The sequence below is a fragment of the Macrobrachium nipponense genome, chromosome 43 (assembly GCF_015104395.2).
Source record: "Macrobrachium nipponense isolate FS-2020 chromosome 43, ASM1510439v2, whole genome shotgun sequence".
Classification (NCBI taxonomy): domain Eukaryota; kingdom Metazoa; phylum Arthropoda; class Malacostraca; order Decapoda; family Palaemonidae; genus Macrobrachium; species Macrobrachium nipponense.
The window spans coordinates 38,404,307-38,427,782 of record NC_061104.1 but is presented as its reverse complement, the minus strand read 5'-3'; the positions used below and the strand labels follow the sequence as shown (position 1 = coordinate 38,427,782).

Sequence of the window (23,476 nt, the reverse complement as noted above, 5' to 3'; positions counted from 1 at the left end):
TTAAATTAAAGCTTCCAAAGAATATGTTAATGTTCATTTAAAAGAAGTAACATAACGTTATGGGATATACTGAAAAAGATCCATTTTTAGAAATACAGAAAAATCAACAATAAATAAAAATGTATGTAAAGTAGTAGAATTATTGCAGAGCAAAATGCATTAGTTCCCTGCAAGGCGAGTGCCTGTGCCCCTTTTCGCTCTCTGTGCTGAAATACCATTGCACCGCATTGCTTTCTGCTCAAGTTTTCCTCTAATTCTATAACTTTGCCCTGCTCTCATTTTCAGTTCAGGAACAAATTATAAGTGTACCAATGTGTTTTATCAGCAGAGAAAATTGTGTGCTACTTCTCGTCCTGGGCTGTGTACCGACCTGAACCTGGGAGTTACGATGTAGATGATATTGACCCTCACCTGTGTACTCACCTGATCTTCAGTTTTGCTGGCCTGAGCAACTACACCTGGCAGATTGAGGTGGGTGACACATACTCGACATTTCCACATATTCTTGAGAATAATCCCACTACCCACTTCGAGTGTATTATTATTATTATTATTATTATTATTATTATTATTATTATTATTATTATTATTATTCAGAAGATGAACCTCATTCATATGGAACAAGCCCTCAGAGGCCATGACTTCAAATTCAAACTTTCAAAGAATATGGTACTCATTTGCAAATATGAGAAGGCAAAAGGAAATACAGAAAGAAGAGATCTCACTCCTAAAAAAGAAAAAGTAAATTAATAATACAATAAGATCTGATGAGTTTTCCCCTCCTCCTCCTTCCTCTGCTTTGACCCGTTTGCCTTTCATTTCTTCAGGTACTGGATCCCTGGAACGAGTTGTGCCCACCCGAAGGAAATAATTGCGCGTATAAGCGCTTCGTCGCACTGAAAGACTTCAATCCTTCGTTGACTATACTTCTTGCAATCGGTGGCTGGAACGAAGGGTCGGAAGACTACTCGCGAGTGAGTCAGTTCGTACAGTATGTTTGTTGCTGTTCATATGTCTGGTTCTTTAAGAAATTCCCTCAGTCAAGGATATTTGGTTTTCTGTTTTTTCTTATTTTATTCGCCACTGTTCATATTGATACCTTGTTATTATTATTATTATTATTAAATTTTTAATTATTTAAATTAGAATTTTTTTATTATTATGATTATTATTAATTTATTATTATTATTATTATTATTATTATTATCATAATTATTATTATTCAGAAGATGAACCCATATGGAACAATCCCACCACATGGGTCATTGGCTTAAAATTTAAGCTTCCAGAGAGTAGCGTGTTCATTTGAAAGAAGGAAATAGGAAATGCATAAAGAAAAGATCGGTTATTAGAAAATGAAACCTAAATTAACACATTTATTAAATAAATAGATAAAGATTTAAGTAATTTATCTAATGCAAGATTTACCTTAGGGTAGTAAGCCTCACTTGATAAATTTTTGTCGTATTTCTTTTATCATCTTTTACTACACACTGCCTTCGTAGGGGAGTAGTGCCTTCATTGCACTCCATGCGGTGCACTGTAGGTTCTTTGCAGCATCAATGCTTCAGGCCCCTAGCTGCAAACCCTTTCATTCCTCTTACTGTACCTCCATTCATATTATTTCTTCAGTCTTACTTTCCATCCTCTCCTAGTAATTGTTTCATAGTGCAACTGCAAGGATTTCCTCCAGTTACACCTGTTAAACCACCTACTCTCAATTTTCCTTTCAGCGCTGAATGGCCTCATATGTCTCAGCACTTGGCCTTTGGCTAAATTGTATATTCTAATTGTATTGTACCATACACTGCAGATGGCGGAAGACCCTTCCAAAAGGGCAACCTTCGTCAGAAGCGTTGTCTCCCTCTTGCACCTACATGGCTTTGAAGGCCTGGACTTCGACTGGGAATATCCAACCCAGAGAGGGGGAGCTCCCCAGGATAAGGTAACGATTGATTAATTGGTTTATGATTACTAGAACAGCGTCACAAAGGTAAGGTAACGCAGGCGACTTCATTCAAAATGAGGTCAGTCAGGCATTACCTAAGGTTCTTACCAGCATCCTTTCCGTAGGGCCCTAGCTGCGACCCCTTTTATTCCTTTTACTACCTCTGTTCATATTCACTTTCTTCCATCTTACTTTCCATCCTCTCCTGACAATTGCTTCGTAGTGCAACTGCAAAGTTTTCCTCCTGTTATACCTTGAGAACCTTTTACTCTGTTTTCCTTTCAGCACTGAATGACCTCATAGGTCCCAGTGCTTGGCCTTTGGCCTAAGTTTTATATTCCATTCCATTCTTCAACTGCCCAACCCCACAACATCTGTAGTATTAATTGTCTTTCTTAATCATTGTTATATGATCAAGTCATTTCATCCCTCAACACAGCAATCAGTCTCAATTATCTTCTCATGTGTCCCACACTGTCTCTTTTACACAGGAGAATTTCATAACTCTGATGACAGAACTTAAGGAGGCCTTCGATGCATCCAGTCCCCGCCTGATACTGACGGGTGCCTTGGCTGCTGGAAAGTCCATCATTGACGAGGCCTACGACATGGAGAGGCTGATTCCCCTTTTCGACCAGTTGCACATCATGGCCTACGATTACCATGGCTGCTTCGAGACCTTCACACACCACAACGCACCTCTCTGCGGTTACTATGCAGACACTGGGGACATGGCCTACTTCAATGTGGTATGTAGAGAATGTGTGCACCTCTGGTGCCACTGTGGTTATGACCTTCTTCAGCGTGGTATGTAGGGACTGTGTGGGCCACTATGACTGTGACCTACTTCAGTGTGGTATGTAGGGACTGAGTGTGCTGCTGAGGAAATTGACTTACTTCAATGTGGTATGTAAGGACTGTGTACCACTGTGGTTGGGACGTACTTCAGTATGGTACGTAGGGACTGTGTGGGCCACTGTGACTGTGACCTACTTCAGTGTGGTATGTAGGGACTCAGTGTGCAGCTGTGGTAATTGACTGACTTCAATGTAGTATGTAAGGACTATGTGTACCACTATGGTTGTGACCTACTTCAGTGTGGTATGTGAGGACTAAGTGTGTACTGATAGGTGCCTCATACCATTATGTCAGAGAGAGTTGCCCATACACACAAAGAGAGGCTTCTTCTTTCAGTCTTAAACATTCTTTTCTTTTACCCCAACAGAATTTCACCGTCTCCTACTACCTGGACTTAGGGGTGCCCAAGGACAAGCTAGTCATGGGCACTCCCCTCTACGGACGATGCTACACCCTCGACAACTTTGAGGAGCACGGGATGCTGGCGCCTGCCCACTCCTGTGGTGCCGCTGGACCCTACGTCCGAATTCCAGGCACTCTGGCCGCTAATGAGGTAAGGTAGCCTTTCTCTCCTGACTTTTCTTGTCCCTCTTTTCCTGGTATGTGAAATCTATCTAGTTTTATTGCCTGTTCCCTCGTACTTGATTATTTATCACCTTTTCTTATATTCTCTCTCTCTCTCTCTCTCTCTCTCTCTCTCTCTCTCTCTCGTCTCTCTCGCTCTCTCTCTCTCTCCTCCTCTCTCTCTTCTCTCTTCTCTCTCGACTGTTCTCTTTCATTTCCCGATGCAGTCTTTGGCCTCGGAATGATTCAGCAAGTTATTTTTTTCCTTTGTCTTAACTTCTCTTCTGTCACATCTCTTTTTAGCATTTGTATCTTTCAGAGAAATAAGTAGCATGCAAACTAAGCTTTAAATAGTCTTTCGTAACTAGAGAAAATAAAACTATGCCAGTAATATCATGAGTTACCAAACTGTAGGCATTACTTAAGGTCCTTTGCAACGTCCCTTCCTTATGGCCCTAGTCATTCTTTTTACTGTGCCTCCGTTCATTTTCTCTTTCCTCCATCTTACTTTCCACCCTCTCCTAACAGCTGTTTCATAGTGCACCAGCATATTTTTTCTCCTGTTACACCTTTCAAACCTTTAGTCTAATATTTCTCCTAAAGCTCCGAATGACCTCATCATAGGTCCCAGCGCTTGACCTTTGGCCTAAGTCTTATATTCCATTCCACCCACTCCTCAGATCTGCGAAAGGCTGAAACGAGATCGCTCCTGCACTGTGGTCCACGACCCTAACCTCCACGAGCCTTATTTCTACTGCATGAGTGACTACCTTTGGTGCGGCTATGACGATGCCGACTCCCTGTACCTCAAGGTAATGTACTGATGATCCTTTGGGTCACATCACTCGTGTGATACAGTTCGTCATTGCATTTCATAATCATCATTATTTCCGTCGTGCATCACAACCCACGTTTAGGAAAGAAGACGACTCATGCCATTCAAGTGGCGCAGTAAGTTTTTTTGTTTTGTTTTTGTTTTATGGTGCTTTTACGTTGAATAGAACCAGTGGTTATTCAGCACCGGACCAACGGCTTTACGTGACTTCCGAACCACGTCGAGAGTGAACTTCTATCACCAGAAATACACATCTCTCACTCCTCAATGGAATGGCCGAGAATCGAACCCACGACCACCGAGGTGGGACGCTAATACCATACCAACCACGCCCCTGAGGTGCTTCAGAAAGTTATGGGTCAGACCCAATTGCTCTTTTTTTTCTTGGGACTTTAAGTCTTGTAAGTCAGTGGGTATGTGCGCAGTAATCACTGGTTATTTCTTAATCATTATAGCTGACCTGGGGGCGGAATCCTTGCCGCCCCCCCCCCCCCCCCCCGCTAGATACCCTGAGTTCTCTTGGTTGGAAAGGTTCGATATCAATGTTATAAAAATATGATTTTATAATAAACTTGATTTTTAGGTTACCTCTTACCACTACGCATCGCCTCATTTCGGTTTAACTACTAAAAAAATTTTAGATTTTGAGATTTTAACTTTTTTTAAACTAGTTTCCATTGTAAATCATTTATTGTAGCAAATGAGATTGAAGACAGTCGGACTCGAATGTGGTTGGTCTGTTCTATACGCTGGAGGGCTGTGTGATTAGATACCAAAGAGAGGAGGAAAGTGGATAAACAGAATTGAGAGAGAGAGAGAGAGAGCGTTGAGATGTAGGAGAGAGAGAGAGAGATACCCGACTTATCCAAGTCGTGATTGCTGCTAATTAAGCCCCCCCCCCCCCCCACAACCCCCCCCCCCCCCACACACACACACAGTGCGTTATCAATTTTAGATGCTATAATTATGATACATCTAACTATAAATTATGCACACACAAAAATATTATCCAGAGGTCCTCTCTTTCTGATAGGTAATGAAGTCTGTTAAGAAATAAACGCCCTAAATTGTATCCTGCCCGAGAATATTTCCTAGAAATCTTACAACTAACAGCCCTCGTAGCCGAGGGGGAGGGGTGAGGGTTAGGAAGGGGCGTTAATGCGTCAGTGCACCTCGCGCTGTCGCTGGTGGTGCACTGTAGACATACTTGAGGTTCTTTGCAGCGTCCCTTCGTAAGGCCACTAGCTGCAACCCCTTTCATTCCTTTTATTGTACCTCCGTTCGTGTGTTCTTTCTTCCGTCTTATACTTCCACCCTTTCCTAACACACGTTTTATTCTCACTCCTCCAGAATAAGTAGGTAGAGGATGTCAAGTCGTCAGAGATCGTATAGCCTATACCCGAATTGAATTATACTAACCTAATCGTAACCCATGTTTTTATGCTAAACGCCTCGGTGGCGTGGACGGTATGGTGCTGGCGTACCACCTCGGTGGCCGCGATTTCGATTCTCGGGTAAAGCCGTTGGTCCCGTTGCTGAATAACCACTGGTTCCATGCAACATAAATACACCATGCAAACAAGCAAACATGTTTTATGTACGGCACCCAGGTTACTTCACTCACATTCTAAATAACACTTAAAAACGTTGCATTGCGTCGTGTATAATTATATATACATGACTATAAATGAGTAAACCTCACTGTTCATTCAAATGACGGATTCGTTGTTCTTATCTTGAACTGACATTAAGATCAGCTTAGGCACAATCTCTACCCCATCAAAGGACACCACAAGAAATTCTCCTTTACTTCGATATATATTTCTTGTAAAGGAATTTCCCGAAATGAATTTTTAGATGAAAAGGAATACTTAAATAAGTGGCTTTGGAAAGATGACGACTTCCCGAGATGCACAGAGTTACATGCACCACACTATATTCAGGATCTTACTTATGAGTCGACTGCCTTCACGGCCACAAGACCCAACACCAAAAGTTCGACCAACTACCCAACCAACAAACAGCGCTATTACGCGTATACTTTCAATCTAACACCTAAAATAACCAAACACAATGTTTTTCATAATTAAACAAACGCAAGTCGTTCTTCCATACAATAACTACGAATTTCCACTTCAGTAAACAAGGAACACACAAAACTACATCGCAACTGCGGTAAAGCACTACAATCTCTCTTGTCGAAGTTTCGACATGTTTCATCGTGTAACTGCGAGGTTTTCTCATTATTTCACCTTTCAGACCTTTTTATTTATGTCATTTTCTTTTTCAACGCAGAATGGCCTCATAGTTCCCAGTGATTGTGGCCTTTGGCATGAATTTTCTTTGTTCCTACACAATATATAAACCCTCGATTGGTCCTTTACTTTAGGAATTACTTTGGGCGAAGCTGGAAAATGGCAGCTCAACTCTTGAACAAGGTCTTGGGCAGTAATGACCTCTTGAACAAGGTGTTAGGCAGTAATGACCTCTTGAACAAGGTGTTAAGCAGTAATGACCTCTTGAACAAGGTGTTAGGCAGTAATGACCTCTTGAACAAGGTGTTAAGCAGTAATGACCTCTTGAACAAGGTGGTAGGCAGTAATGACCTCTTGAACAAGGTGTTAGGCAGTAATGACCTCTTGAACAAGATGTTAGGCAGTAATGACCTCTTGAACAAGGTGTTAGGCAGTAATGACCTCTTGAACAAGGTGTAGGCAGTAATGACCTCTTGAAACAAGGTGGTAGGCAGTAATGACCTCTTGAACAAGGTCTTAGGCAGTAATGACCTCTTGAACAAGGTGGTAGGCAGTAATGACCTCTTGAACAAGGTGTTAGGCAGTAATGACCTCTTGAACAAGGTGGTAGGCAGTAATGACCTCTTGAACAAGGTGTTAGGCAGTAATGACCTCTTGAACAAAGTGGTAGGCAGTAATTACCTCATGAACAATGTGATAGGCATTAATGACCTCTTGAACAAGGTGTTAGGCAGTAATGACCTCTTGAACAAAAACAAGAATTAAATACAGAACACACTCAAAAATTGAAATATAAGAAAAAAATGAAACAATTAATTCCCTACTATTTTTAAGTGCACTTAAAACTTTTAATAATACACTACCTGGCACCAGTTTTTCTTTTTTGCTGCTCCTTCCAAATTGACCTTACTCTTTCACAGGTGCCATTACGAAAGCACGTTTACACTGTCTGCTATTACAAAATTAAATAAATCTATAAGTTACAAGTGACCATGTCAGTACAAAATCTTTGCGTTAAAGTAAAAATAAAAATATGAGAGAGAGAGAGAGAGAGAGAGAGAGAGAGAGAGAGAGAGAGAGAGATGCTTTAGCATCTCTTTACAGCGCGGTTATAAGTCTAAATATGAATCTCTCTTTTATGGGAACTACTGATCAACAAGAAATCTTGACCCCAAAATGGATGGATGACTTCAAAACATTTTGGGACTGTGACCCTGCTATTAATCTTAATAATTCTCTTTCAAAACGAGAAAGAAAGAGAAAGTGGGATTTCCATCTATAAAGAATCTTTAATATTACAGTGTTTCAGACAACAAAAATCTCTTAACATGAAAGATGATATTATTGAATAATATCGCAAACACAGTGTCTCGTTACTTCCGAGACTATGATGTCCCCCTAGTTGCAAACGAGATATTATTTCTACTTCACAACTGAATTATAGGAAATAAATGTGGGCTAGAAATAAAGAGAAAAGCAGCATCAATTATTTTCAATATGAAGGAAAAACCAGAAGAGATTGAGGATATAACATATTTAGGAATAAAGGTAAACGATTCTAGAAATCTGTTTAAGCTACAGAAAAAGGAAATGATGGACAAAGCACAGAAGTTAGCCAACCTAACCTATTCCGTGATAGAGAAAAGCTGTAACAAAGCTTATAGGTAAAACATTCTGGAAAAATATAGCTCTACCATCAGTCTTATATGGAACCAATGTAGTTAATTTAACAGATACAGAAATAGAAAAATTGCAAAGAAGAGAGAATGGGGTTTATAGAAAAATATTAGGAGCATGTAGAAGTACAGTGGTAGCCACATTAAGGGGGGAGATAGGAGCATCTTGCATGAAAAGCAGAATTATAAGTGGAAAGCTAAGTTATGTAAATAATACTATAAATGGACGGAAAGAGTTACTGAAGAAAATAATTATAGATATGAAAGAAAAGAAAAGAAAATGGTGGAAAACAGTGGGAAAGTACATGCATGAAATTAAAATCAATTTAAGAAAATTGGAAGGAATGTCCAAAACAGAAATAAAGGCCAGAGCCAGAATCTGGGACACAGTGAAGTGGAAAGAAGACTTGGAAAATAAAGTGACCGTAAATATACATAAAATGTGGAAAAGAGAAATAAAAGATGAAGAAATTTATGACAACACTTTTGGTTCGATACTTTTTAGAGCCAGAACCAACTCACTACATTTAAATATAACAAAAAGACACCAGAATGGGAACACCTGTTGTCCTTTTTGTGTTAATACAGAAGAAGACATATTTCATTTCCTTTTATATTGTTTTACTTACAGAAAAGAACGCATTAAACCAATTGGACTTCAGCAACCTTATGAAGGGAATGAAAGTTATATCGTTGGAAAATTTCTATTTACAGGTCATAATGAAATAAGAAAAGAAACCTTATACATGATGTGGAAAAAGAGAGAAAAAAGTATGAAAGAGCTCAACAATTAAAATTAACTCTTAAGACTAAGAGGCGCCGCTGTAAAGGCATTGCCTCGACCCATAACCGTCACCATAGCCATCACCATTACATACACGACAATAAATTCTCTTTTGCAAAATCGAGAGATAAGAGTTAATTTATCAGTAATATCAAACAGTTTCATAACAAAATCTCTAATAACTAAAATGAATAATTATTGAAGAATCTTTGTAAAGACTATGACATCATAGACAGATCGTAAGCAAAACGTTTCAGTCATAGAAGGTTCGATAACGGACTTACGAAATATGATGCAATGACACGTAGGGTTTTGGACATGAATGGGTCAAGACAAAGTCATGTGCATCGTACGATTGGGTGTTTACAAAAAAATAAATAAAATAATTAAAATCATGTGGCTTCAAGTGATGAATGATATGTCCGCTTTCGCGAACAAAGCTAATTTTTCTCTCTTTAGGTACTCTACATTCTTTCTTAACTTTAAATTATGCTCTTGTGAATTCTGAACATACATTATTTCAACATATTAATTCTAAGCTAACTTTAATAGGGAATCTGAACATATTACAGACACTTTGCAACATTACATACGATTACGGACGGGAAGTTATGCTTTGCAAAGAGATCAACATAAGTATATACAAACCCACTATGTGCGATAGCCTTGCAGGCCACCTTGCCCTAGCGTCTGTGTCTCATGCCCCTCTGCATGTAAGGGTGCAACAATATATCTCATGATTATATTTTGGGTGTTGCTTTTGCCACATACACTGTTGGAGAGTTTGTCAGGAGGAAACTTCAGAGGAGAGTTGCCGAGCATTGTCAGAAGTTTTTTCACTTTTGGTGGCTTCCTTCTCTCTAGTTTCTTTCTCCTGGTAATCTTTCCTCATGGCATTCTCTCATTCGCCCTCTTTACTCACTTGTTGGGCGAGAAGAGGGGTTGGAGGTTGGCAGTGACGTGACCTCTTCACAAGGGCCTGCTCTGGCTTCATAGGGCAATTATTACCCTCAGAGTGAGAGAAGGGCACTGCCTTGTTGTACCTGTAGTCTGTTTACTCCTGCTGTGCCTCCTGTCTAGATTGCTCCGGTTTCCCTGGCGACCAGTCACAGGGCAGCTCCTGCTGTGCCGCCTGCTCCTGTTTCTGTTACTGACGTTCCTGTAGTTAGTGTTGCCAAGGCTACTCCTGTATGTTTTCTTGCCGCAGCTGCCATGGTCACTCCTGATGTTGTGTCCCTAGGGCTTCTCCCGTAACTGCCCCGGCGATGATTGTGTTTATTCCTGTAGAAAATGTCGGAGAGGAGTTTGAGGAAGAAGTCCTGTAGGAGAGCATCTTTTTCAAACTTATCTTCACCTGTGTCTTCTGCTGCATTTTCCTCTTCTTTCAAGGCTCATTGGTCAAAGAAGAATAAGGCTGCTTCTCCCCCTCCCCCTCCCTCCAAAAGTTCCTTCACGGGGCTTCTAAGGGGTTGCCTCCTTTCGAGGAGGCAGTGAGTTCTCTCATCGCCTCTTCCCGGCCTTCGGGCTAGGGAACTGAATCACAAACCTCACAGGATCTTGCGTTTTGGAAGCCATCAGGCATGGCCAGTTCTTTGAAGTCCACTTCTAAGACTGGTGCTGTGTCATGATCTTGGCCTAGCCAAGGCCTCCAAGTGCTCGATTTTCTATGGAGTCTCATGCATCCTGAACTAGTGTCAGAGAGACCTCTTACTATACCAGGTCAGTCACAGGGCAAAGAAAGAACCAGGACATGCAAGTGTCCCAGCTCTGCCTACCAGTACTACACTAGTACTTGCCCAGGGTCCAGTCTGGTGCCTCAGTCTCTGATCGAGTATTGTTGTGGTCTCAGCCGAGCACCTGGAGAAGCAGTGAGGAGATTCCTTAAGAAGTTCTAGCAGACTTCTAAGGGACTGCCTCTCTTCAGGGAGGCAGGATTTTCTCGTTGGCTCTTCGTGCTTGTAGGGCAGGAGCTGATTAGCATTCTCCTCTGGAGTCTCACGTTTTGGGTGTCTTGAGGCCGCGCTCGGTCTCTGACCATGCCCCTGGTGTCTCAGTATCGACTGAGAACCTGGAGAAGCAGTATGCAGATTCTCTTATGAAGTCCTACCTGACTTTTAAGGGACTGCTTTCCTTCAGAGAGGCAGGATTCTCTTGTTGTCTCTTCCAACTCGTAGGGCAGGAGCCGATTCACATTCTCCTCTGGAGTCTCGCATTTCGGGAGTCTCGAGGGCATGACCTTTTCAGGCTGCGTTCTCGGTCTCAGTGTTAGAAGTCTGCATCTGAGACTGGTGCGGTGTCTGTCCCTTCTCGGTTTCTTTGGAAGCCAAGAGTGACTGCTCCCGATGATCATTCTTAAGAGCTTTGAAAGTTTTGCTAGGCGCTCGAGTTCCTTGGAATCTCGAGCACTAGACTGGAGAGTTTTTTTGAGTGCCAAGGATTCTGCAGAATCTCGGGCATATACCAAACCAGTGATAGAGGGTTTACTCTTCTGTCTGGTTTAGGCACGGAACAAGAGTAGGAGCTGAGACATGTCAGGTGTTTCGACACCACCTGCCGACTCTGCTTCGTCAGCTCCCATCCATCGTGTTTTGGATCTTAGGGTCCAAACACACAGGATAGCAGACATAGATTCCCCCTTTAAGCTTTCTTCTCAAGGGGCTTTGGCCTCAAAGAGACTAGAGTATTTAGGGAAGAAAGCAATTGTTCTTAGCAGACGAGCCTTGTCTTGCTTTGATTTGCAATCCAAGCCAGTACCCTGATTGTGTTTGTGCCATCAGCTTGGTTAGGCTCTGCTTGCTTGTCTTGGCCCTGCTTGCTTCCTACACCAGGCCCCTGGTCGCTTTCACATGATTGGCTCAGTTCGTTCGCTGCCTAATAGATCAGCTGAACAGAGTGCTTGGCTCTGTTCAAGGTACCTTTCTGCTCTCCTCTGGTTGGTGCTTTGCCATGGGATGAGCACCATACTGTCATCATCACAGGTTGATGACAGCCCACAGTCTACCCCTCCTGCTGGTTCTTCTAGCAGGACAGTTATGAATGGTCTTTCTCCTACCTGTTCTCTTGACCCTCTCAGTTGTTCTGAGAGGTGCAAGGTGGACAGAGAGAATTCTGATGAGTTTGTCTCTTTTCTTGGGATCCAGCTACAAAGGTTGTTATCTCTGATCTATCCTTGGATCATCTCGTCATACACTCGAATAGTTGAGGAAGTTCCATTGGTTCCTGTCGTATCTCCCTTCAAGGAGAGAAAATCGGGAGTTTCATGCCTTAGAAAAACTCGAGGATTTTTCTTTGGGGTACGAATACCCCGATTTTCACTTAGCAGAGCTCTTTGCACCGATTCATCAGCACATTGATCTCAGGAATAGGACTGCAGCTTCCCCTGTGAATAATATTCACTGTTCGAGACCCTTGCTTTTCCTGGAGAGAAAAGGGTTTTTGTAAGGGTGTTGCATTCCTTGCTTGTGAGTTCATTCTCAACTAGATGAATACTTTCTTGGGACAAGGAGTTCATTCAGAGTTTTGAGATGCCATCTGCTGCAGCGATAGGAGCAATTCTTCTTTACCTCAGAGGGGTCCTGTGATGACTGGAGATTATCCTGTCTCTGCTTCGCCTGGTCTCGGGTCTCGCGCTGTTTCTCTTTGCCACAAAGTGTATCCCCTCGTGCAACGAGAGACAGTAAGCCTGGAGGACACCGCTATGGTTTCCCTCCAGGCAATCTCCTATGAGATTTCTTCCCTATCCAGCACTAGTCAGCTACCTGTAAGCAATTCTGGTGCTAAGAAAAAGGACATTGTCCTTATTCAGACCAGTTTTGTAAGTCCCAAAGTCGTCTCGACCCTTGGGAACAAACTTTTATTCAGTTCTGCCCCTCTCTCTCTTAGAGAGAGATGGATACAGTCTGCCTTGTCCTCTGGGCAAGGCCTAAAAAGTCTCGAGCTTCGAAGGATGATTGTGAAATAGTTAGCCTCCTTCTACCTCTTCCGAGAGTGCGCACATAAGTGTTTCTTTTCAACCTTCTTTCCAATTTGGAAGAAGGCAGAAAGAAGGAAATACAAAAGAACGCTCATAACAGGCGTTCTCCTACTGTTGATTTTGAAACAAGAGTTGTCTGTCGAGTTTGTGGGCTTGATAACGACATAGCTGAGACCTGGTAGTAAGTATCCTTCAGGAGAAGTATACCTGCTTTCTCCTGAGTCTCGGCAGTTTTCAATCGAACTTCCGCCTCTTGTGTGTTCCCAATTTGGCTAAGAGCTCGTCGCCTTAAGTTTCCTTTTGTCGCCATAGAAGCCTCCCCTTGGGACAGCTTTACCTTCGCTAATTTCATTAGAGAATGAAGGTCTGCTTCCAGTCCTTAATCCTTTTCCTCTCTTGAATGTTGAGGAAGGAATTAGGCTGGCGTTCAATCAACAGGAGCCTTTGAATATGCTTGCATATTCTCCTCGTGACATGCGTCTCTCAGATGCACTGAGTAATAGGGGCATACCTGTAGGAACATCTTCAAGTGTCGACCAAGATGATAAGTACCTTCTCATCAACATCCTGAAACTCAAGGCAGCCTTTCAGACCACCTGGGAGTTTTGGGATTTGATTTTGAGGCACCCAGTGGTGTTGTTAAGCAACTTACCACTGTAGTGGCATTTATTACCAAACAAGATGGTTTCATTTCCCTCCTGTTTTGGTTAACATGCAGACTCAAGTGTAACTGTAGTGCACTCGATAGCTCTATCAGCCAAACATTTCCGGATGAAATGCACTGGCAGGCAACTCAGCCTCTGGATTCGAGTGATGGTCAGAGTGCTACTTTCCTCATGGAGAGATTGTTTCTTAGTATCATTTCTCCTCAGTCGAGGGTTAACTACTAATGAGAAACCTGTCTGTCTTGCCATCAGAGACCCAAGGTCTCTGGGCAGCATTTCACTCTCGTTTAGGGTTCCTGATCTCGTGCTCCGTACACATCCTTGCAAGAATCATCAGACAGAGATATGTCTCGGAAGACTCACTATCATCTTCTGTTTGCTGCCTGGTACAACAGAAGTCTGTAGGTCTTCTGCTCCATCGCACGTGAACCATGGGCCACTGCGATCAATCAGAATTACTTTTTCAGACAAACTCAACAGTTTTTGTCTTCTCTCTATATTTTTTCGAATTCGTAAGGTGTTCAACAAACATTGTTCACCCTTCACTCTGAATTGAAAATAAATTAAGGAAGACTTCGTCTGACCCCCAACCTGCCTTCTCTGCTTCCAAGGTAATGAAAGTAGTTCCACTCTGGCCCAACCTTCGGTGTCGGTGACACAAGAATGGTTCCTCAGGGAGAACAATCCCTGTGTCTTCACAGCTAAAAGACTGTCCAGCTAATTGCAAGCATAGGCTTTCTCACTCAGCAGCAATGGAAATAAGCTAACTCTTTCAGTCCTATGCAACATTCCAGGGATTGGAGCTGTCTTTGCTGGTTGGAGCCACTGACAGGACTTTTCTCTGGTCAAAGCCATGAGATTGCTTCTCTCCAATTCAGTTGTGAAAGACAGATCCACATTCGGCCTATGTCGTTCTCTTTAAAGTAATTGTTTCTCCTCAGTCAAGATTTAACTGCTGATGAGACACTTCTCTCTTGCCATCACAGGGACCCTTGCAAGAATCATATGATAAGAGATTTGCCTCTCAAGACCACATCTTGTCTCACTCCAGCATTGGCAAAGAGGATGGACAATTTGCATGGACCTTCTTGATTGATACCCTTCAAAAGGCGGGTGTCAATGTCTCGAATCCGTCTCATATGTCAAAGTGAACTCCAAATCATTCAGCATCTGCTGCCAGGTTCAAGTACCTCATGATCCCGTGCGCCTTGGACTTTGTACTCGATGATTCAGATCAATCATTACATTGTCCTGTTAGCATGTTGCTGTATTTATGAAAAAGACTGATTTCAATCACTTTTCACTAGTACTGACTTGCCAAGGAAGAAGAAGTGTCTAAGGAAACGTCTTTCTCCTGGTTTTGAGAGACGATTGGGTGGAGGTTCTCTGGAGTTGGCGACGACGTCACTTGTACACTTTCCCCGAGAGCTCATGGAATCAGTGGCCATCCCTCGCACATTGTTAACATTTTGTGTTTTTGTCTGAAAACTTGGTCAAATAGCAATATCTGACAACCCTCTGTGGCCACACTGATTACGACTACATCTTTGTCATAATAAACCGCACTCTATAACTTTGCTTTAAATTTTGGTAATTAGGCTTTGATCATGAAAACAACTACCATAAATAAATATATAAAAGTGTAATTTAAAAAAATTTAATCCTTAAATAGTAAAAGTTTAAATATATATCAAAATTTGTAAATTCAAATGAATATCCATCTCCTACCGATAGTCAACTTTGACCGTTACGAAGGCAAATTATGTGGGAGGAGGAAATTGCATTAAGACAAACCTTTTTTGAGTCTTTGCCTTACTGTCTCAGACTATTTAAATTCTTCGTATCTTTTATTATATGAGTTATGATTTCTCACTCATTCGAAAAATCCCAGAAGTCTTTTGATCTCACAGCTCCTATACTACTCCAATAAATATGCCAGAGGCAGGATACTCCTCCTAGCCTGGGGGAGGACTGAAATTGACGTCTTTGACTTTTATTTTTTTAGATCTTTCGGCCAGGAGTAGCAGCTCTATTTAGTTCAAAGAGACTCGCGCAGCTCTAGTCAGCTCAAAGAGACTCCTGCAGATTCCTCCCTCCAATCAGTAAAGACCCGATGGTTTGTATATTGTTTAGGAACAAATTACAAGTTTTAAAAGTAAATTGTATTTTTCCTAACTATACAAACCTGAGGTCCTTTACACATTAAACACACGTCGTGCAACCTCTCAATCTGAAACCTAGGCTAAAAGGGAAACTAAATGCTTTCAACCACCCAGGTGGGTATTCCTGCTTACCGGACTATAGTTACTCCCTGTTTAGTGGCCATTTTCCAGCTTTGCTGAATGTAATTCTTAATGTAAAGGACCTCGGGTTTGTATAGTTAGGAAAAATACAATTTACTTTTAAAAATTGTCATTTTCCATTTATTTGAGCAAACAGCAATTCCACATAGTTCCTAACCTAAACTAACCTGCATGTTGCATCTATTATTCATTTTAAGAGACATCTTGAAAATCTTATCACATCTAAAATGGCTGCATAGCAAAAATTAATATCAATGATCTAGCTGATAAGTACAGACAGAAGTCCGTTTAATTGAGGCCTTATGTTTTACAGGCAAGGTATGTGAAGAACTTGGGTCTAGCTGGAGTCGTAATTTGGACGATGGATGAGGACGACTTCCACGGTATGTGCTATGATGAGACGTCTCATCTGATCAAGCATATGAAGGAGGCCTTGGACAAAGAAGCAGGCGGGGACGAAATCGTGAGTTGTTTCCAGTTCATACTTTCACCCTTTCTTTTCTGAGGCAGGACTTGAGGTCTGAGGAGAATTTTACTACCAGAAAATGACCCCAGATAATGGGTATTATCTTATGTACAGGACCTAAGGTCTTAAAAGAATATTGCAACTAGAAAATTGCCCCAGTAATTGCTATTTTATCTATAGGACCTGAGGTCTTATTAGAATTTTGCCACCGGGAAATGACCTCGGATAATAAGTACTATGTACTATTTTATCTACAGGACCCGAGGTCTTAGGAGAATTGTATACCACGAGAAAATGATCTTAGATAGTACTATTTTATCTTTTGGACCTGAGGTCCTAAAAGAGTTGTGTCAACCTCAGATAATGAGTATCATTCTATCTGTAGGACCTGAGGTCTTAGGAAAATTGTGCCACTAGAAAATTATCTCAGATAATGCATATACTATTTTATCTACGGGACCTGCGGCCTAAGGAGAATTGTGCCACTAGAAAATAACTCAATAATTACTATTTTATCTATAGAACTTGAGGTTGTAAGAGAATTGTGCCAGTAGAAAATGAACTGAGTAAGTACTATTTTATCTATAGAACCTGAGGCCTTAAAAAAATTTTGCCACCAAAACATGACCTCCGATAATGAGTACTTTTCTATCATTCTATCTATAAGACTTGAGGTCTTAGGAGAATGGTGCCACTAGAAAATGACCTCAGATAATGAGTACTGTTTTATCCATAAGACCTGAGGCCTTAGGAGAATTGCAGTGCCACCAGAAAATGACCTCAGATATTGAGTACTATTTTATCAAATAGGACCTGAGGTCTTAAATAATTGTGCCACTAGCAAATTACTTCGTGATGAGTACTGCCATATCTTGTAAAGTAAATCCAACTAACTGCTTTTGCATGCTTGTGCGTTACCCTTAAAGCTATTTATGTTCTCTTAAATGTTGTCTGTTAATTTAAGACTAAATTGATATATATATCTTAATGTTTACCTTTGCATTCTGAAGTCTCACAATAAATGTTTTTTCCCCAGAGGTGTGATAGTCCACCTTTGCCTACAACAACACCAACAACAACAACAACAACAACACCAACAACAACATCAACAACAACACCAACAACTACAACAACAACAACAACAACAACAACACCAACAACAACAACAACAACAACAACACCAACAACTACAACAACAACAACACCAACAACAACATCAACAACAACAACACCAACAACCACAACAACAACAACCCCAACAACAACATCGACAACAACAACAACCCCAACCACAACAACAACAATCATGCCTGGCCCAACAACAACACCGTCACCCTTTGCAAGGCCAAACTGTACTGGTGTAGCAGACGGGACAATATTCCCCCACATGGACTGCGATAAGGTGAGACAAAAATCTGCCTTGTATTAACCATTACAAAATTATTTCCGTAGGGCTATTAGTGCCATCAGTGCACCTCACGTGTGCACAGTACTTTAGGCATTACTACTTAAGGCTCTTTGCAGCGTCCCTTCCTTAGGCCCCTAGCTGGTACTTCTTTCACTCCATTTACTGTATCTCCGCTCTTATTCTGTTTCTGACTTTCCATCCTCTTTAACAATCGTTTCGTAGTGTAACTGCAGGGGTTTTCCTTCTATTACACCTCTTGAACCTTCTTACTGTCAATTTCCATTACAGCACTGAATGACCTCATAGTTTCCAGCACTTGGCCTTTGGCCTAAATTTTATATTCTGTTCTACGTATTGTGTTACTAAATTATAATGGAAATAAATGCACTTTTCACAAGATTTGCATCTTCAAGGTTGGTTTAACCAAGGACAATGATAATCACATAAATATTATAAGAAAAAAAATCCAGACTTTCTCAAAGAAACTGGGAATCTTGTGAATCCACTTTATTTGGCAAGAAGTTCATTAGCTGGGAAAGCATCCTTGGTCAACACATCATTCTCTGGATGGGTAAAGCTGCAGTCATGAGTAACTCTGCCCTAACTTTTAATTTGCCTTCCTACTCATTAAACTGCGGATGACCCATTTTGAGGTCTCAAAGCAGAGATGTATACCCTCATATACATTAAACCTTCCTGCTGTCTTGAAACTGCTGCTCTGTAAATAAAAATTTGGTGTCTTGGAGAACTTGAGAAGGTCCAGAACACTGGAAAGTAAAATTGCCGATTGTATGAACTATGCATTGTTCACATAATGAGAGAGAGAGAGAGAGAGACACATTGCTAGTTATTAGTACCCAAGAGATACTTCGTAGGTAAGTAAGAGATAGTAATTGTCATGGTAACTGACTTCAGCTGCGTGATCCTCACATTAGGCCTCCGACAGTTGCTGCATAGGTGTACACTTGGCAGTGAACTTCTAGTTCTAGAAAAGATTTACGTAGTTGGAGTGAGGGGACTTTATAGAACAGTGCTAAAGAATACCAAGCTTTATTCATATTTCTATGAACTGCACACAATGTTTTTATTTCACTCAATAAAGAGGCTATATTGCTGCAGATCCAGGACTGAAAAGCTCATACATAAATGTAGTATAAGTAATTACCATATGAAATTTTTTTTTATTTGATGAGTATAGAGTTATTGTAGACATTTTGACCTTTTGCTCATATGCGGAACAAACCTTCGGTCTTAACAAAAGGATAGGATATTTTTCGAAGCGCCAGCTGGTAACCGGTTAAAACAATCTGAGATTGTACAGCAAGGAACCTGTGAGGTCTGGCAACACCTGCGTGTATGAGGTGAAAGCTGGTCAGAGACCACGCATTCAACCTCGTGATGCCCAGTCTTTTCCTAACCACCTTGGGGAGTTGACGCTTACACTTTGCTCTCCTTCCAAGCTGGTTTTTTCTGCCCGTGTTCTGTTTTTTTTCAGTGTGTTGAGTGTGTGCGTATTTGTTGGTACGGCTTCCCTCGAGTCTTCACGGCCTTGTCAACGCATGTACCCGGGCATTCAGGGGTTCCCGTGCTCTAGGTCTTTGGCGTCATCAACTATGGATCCACATACAACTTGCAGTAGTTGCAGAGCCAATTTTTTTACAGTGATGAATCCCTGCCCAGAATGTTGGGCCTGGCCTAAGTCGCAGTGGAGGTTGTTTTACAGGAAGAGGGAACATTGCAGAGTTTCAACTCTTCCCTCTTGGGAGTATTGGGAGTGCCACAGGGTGATTTTATGTGTAATGTAGTCCCCTCTACCTCTGGTTCCAATTGCCTTCCTGGGAGAAAGGAGGCTACCTCATCTCATTCCTTTATTTCAGATTCGGAGTCATCCAAAATGGCGGCGGTCTGGGCATCTCTTGGGCTATGGGGTTCAAGGAGGGTTTGCTGTTGCATTTCTTGGAGGGCCGTTCCCCACACCCAGCCCCCACTGCTCTTCCGCCTCCTCCTGGACCCCTCTACATTGGATCTTGCATGCAACATCTTGTGGAACATCGCTTATGGTCCCTGGGTATCACCTTATTGCTTCACCAGTGAGGCCATCGACTAGCTCTGGACATTGGGAGGTCGTGACGTCACTCCCAGCACACTCTCAAACTGTGACGTTAGTTGAAGCAGCCGCTTATCCTCCCAACCACTATGACGTCATCTCTTCCAGCTATGACGTCGTTGTCCTCTCTTGCTGAGCCATCTGAGGCATTGTGTCAAGCAGTCTTCAAGAGGCTGGACTCTGTTTTGGACAAGAAGTTTTGTGCCTTCACTGCGAAGGAGATGGTGGGTAAATGCAAGTTTCACATAAGAGACTTACCAAAAAATTACATAGCTGTATGCTTTCTTACCTGGCAGTCGAAAAATATAAATTTTCCTGGCGGCTTTGGCGCTGCCATCATACATGTAGGTGATATGGGTCCTGCCCACTTTTGGGAATACCTGGTACTGCTGAGCTAACTATTGTCCATTCGTTTTCTGCCGGCCATGGAGTAACATCAGTGGTTTTCTTGCAGTCAACTTTTGTCGCCATCTTGGATTTGTATCTTTTTGGTGAAGTACAAATTTCTTGGTTGTTTTTTCCTGGTTAACCTTTTCATTTAGTGAGTTTAGCTTACTATGTCGGACTCTAGTTTGTCTTCTGTTAGGTTTTGTAGCGGTGGCTGCAAAACCAGGATGGCCAAAACCATGATGGCCAAACTGTATTACGATCCATGCTCCAAGTGCATTAAGTGTAGGGGTTGAGAAATCGAGTGAAAAGACCGGGGTTGTGCCAAGTGTCAGTGTTGTGTCCGAGGAGGTGGCTGTCTCTCCCCCAATTTCTCCTAGACGAAGGTCACTGTCCCATTCCCCCGTACCCGGGAGAAGACCTATAGGTCGAAGGGAGTCTGGGGGGGTGGTTTGCTCATGGGCAGTTGCCGACTCCGTCGATTCTATCGATTCGCGAGCATTGACTAAACGTCACTGGAAAGGTGTGGATGTGAGTGAGGTGCAGTTTTCGTTGGATTCAGATGTACAGTCGCCTGTGCAGAGGTGACAAGTGTGGAGTGATTCAGTGTCACGTCCGTTGAAGAGGCATGCCGCTTTTGCGGATGGTATGCCTACTCCAGTAAAGAAGTCTAGAGAGCAATGGAGTTCCCAGCCTTCCTGCAGTTTTGCTCCTGCTCAAGATTTTCAGGAGGATCACCAGTCTTCTCTTGAGAATTTAGGTTCGACTGACAACAGGCGCTCACGTTCTGCCCAGCGCTCACGAGCTTGCTCTGTCGATTCCCCTCATAGTGTGTCGAAAGGAGTCTCGACTTGTTAGCCTCATGCTGCTCGCATCGCTTTGTCTTCTAGTTGCTGGTCTTCTAGGAAGAGCTGTTCGACAACTACGATTTCGACTTCGACCTCTGAGGATATGAAGACCAGGTCTTTGGCAGATGATTCACCTTTTGGCCCTTTCAGGCGGCAGTATCAAGAGCTAATGGGTTTTTTGAAGAAAGCGACAAACCAGACAGGAGAGGAGTATGATGTGTCATCAGTCCTGTCTGAAGAGGAAGCACAAGAGTAGGAGTCGAAAGCTTCTTCTGTGTACTCAAGCTTGTTGAATTTTTTGTTGCTGACTTATCCAGACTTCTTTGAGCCATCTCTTTCTTCTCCGCCTTCTATGTTCGTGAAGGATGGGAAGTCAACTTCTCCTGGTTTGCCGAAGCTGGTTCTTTCTCAGTTGGCCAAGAAAGCCCTAAAGAAGCAGACAAGTGGCTTTCTAGGAAGCGAAGGTCGAGTAAGACCTCTTTTGCCTATCCCCCTTCGAAGCTACAGAATAAGTCCTACCGGTACTACGTGACTGGAGAAGTTCCTTCCTTGGGAGTATCTGCCTCCTCTCGAGGAGACTTCTCTGGTCTGAGGATTCACACAGAAGAGCAGTGTACTTGGCTGCGAAAGTAATGTTCTCCTCGCCCGATTTTGATCACCTGGTGAAGAACTTATTCAAGGTGATTGAAGTCTTTAGTTTTCTAGACTGGACGATAGCAGCGCAGCCAGGAAGTTAGAGGAGTGTCAGTCCTTTGATGAGGAGTTTTCATTGGACTGGTTCAACATTTTGTCCTGTGCGCACAGGCCAGTGAGAGACGGGTCAGGTGAGTCAGCTGCTCTCTTCACTATGGGAGTACTCAAAAAGAGAGAATGGTGGTGCTCTTTTGTGTCCCAAGGGGTTACTACGAACCAGAAATCAGCCTTGATGTTCTCTCCCCTGTGTAAGTCTCACCTGTTCCCAGAAGAGACCATTCAACAGGACCTTGAAAAGAAGTTAACCAATGACCTGTCACAGTCAGAGAGACTACCAAAGGGACTTCCCACTACAGGAGTTAAAGTTTCCCCTTTTCAGAGGCATCCCTTTCAAGGGGGTAGATCAAGGTAGCAGCAAAGACCGAGGACTAACCTGTGTGCGACAATGAAGCCCACCAAGACCTCCCTTTAAGCCAGCAAACAAGTGATCGGGAGGTACGTCACACACCCGTAGGGGTGAGACTCCACTACTTCTGGGAGGAATGGAGTTGGAGAGGAGCAGAGCAGTGGGTAGTTAAGGTGCTTCAAGAAGGATATATGATCCCTCTTGTGCAAGATTGCCACTGTTCAATGCACCCATCTGCTTGACAGTTTACTCGACAGGATCAGCATGAGCTGCAGAAGCGCTCATCAGCAAGAAAGCCATAGAGATGGTATCAGACAAGAACTCCCCAGGTTTTTACAACAGGCTTTTTTTAGTCCCCAAGGCATCGTATTGGATGTAAGCACGTTAAATCTCTTCCTGCTGAAGACAAAATTTTGGATGGAGACCAGTCAGTCGGTGATGTTGGCCCTCCAACGGGGCGACTGGATGGTGTCTCTTGACATGAAGGATGCTTACTTTCATGTCCCCATTCATCAAAAAACCAAGAAATATCTGAGATTCGTCTCCAAGGATAGAGTTTTCCAGTTCAGAGCCCTCTACTTCGGACTTTTGACTGCCCCTCTGGTAGATAGAGTTTTCCAGTTCAGAGTCCTCTATTTCAGACTTTTGACTGCCCCTCTGGTATTTACTCGTATTCTCACTCCCCCGGGAAAATGGCTGCATCTGATGGGGATCAATGCAGCATTTTACTTGGACGACTGGCTCCTGAGATCCAGATCCAGTCGTCAGTGTGTAAAAGACTTAGAGAAGACACTCTATTGGACTCATTATTTGACTCAATAATTGGGAATTCAGATAAACATCGAGAAGTCTCAATTGTCCCTGACTCAGAGGATTCCCTAGTTTAGGGATGGTTCTGGACTCTAGCTTTTCGGGCTTTTCTCTCACCGAAGAGGATCGAGTCCCACCTTTCGACAGACCAACGGTTTCTTGTTCACCCGTCTTGCTCGGCTCTAGAGTGGATGAGCCTCCTCAGGACCCTTGCTTCAGTGGAGAGTTTCATTATGTTTGGTCGTCTCCACATGAGGTCCCTTTAGTTCTTCCTGAAAGCGAATTGGTCTCAGAAGGCACAACCAGACTCACTGGTTTTCCCCTTGACGGAGGAGATCAAGTCGGATCTTCATTGGTGGCTGTGGAAGGAGAGACTACAAGAAGGACTTTCCCTAGACCCGTCAAATCCCAACCTAGAGTTCTTGGATGTGTCAGACAAGGGATGGGGATCCCTACTAGGAGACAGGAGGGTCTTGAGTCTTTGGACAGA

At 42.6% G+C, this 23,476-nt stretch overlaps 1 protein-coding gene across 2 annotated transcripts in view; it reads left to right on the top strand.

The window, feature by feature from the left end:
* The window catches only part of LOC135213663 (acidic mammalian chitinase-like), a 54,332-nt gene that overhangs the window by 5,545 nt on the left and 25,311 nt on the right, over window positions 1–23,476 (top strand). Inside the window, exons 2-9 of one of the 2 annotated variants that reach the window (XM_064247721.1) lie at window positions 326–471; window positions 828–974; window positions 1,814–1,945; window positions 2,440–2,697; window positions 3,174–3,359; window positions 4,051–4,182; window positions 16,175–16,324; window positions 17,364–17,729. In XM_064247721.1, coding sequence (XP_064103791.1) covers window positions 326–471; window positions 828–974; window positions 1,814–1,945; window positions 2,440–2,697; window positions 3,174–3,359; window positions 4,051–4,182; window positions 16,175–16,324; window positions 17,364–17,729 — 1,517 coding nt within the window. The remainder of the gene's footprint in view (window positions 1–325; window positions 472–827; window positions 975–1,813; window positions 1,946–2,439; window positions 2,698–3,173; window positions 3,360–4,050; window positions 4,183–16,174; window positions 16,325–17,363; window positions 17,730–23,476) is intronic. The other variant, XM_064247723.1, reaches the window with a different exon arrangement.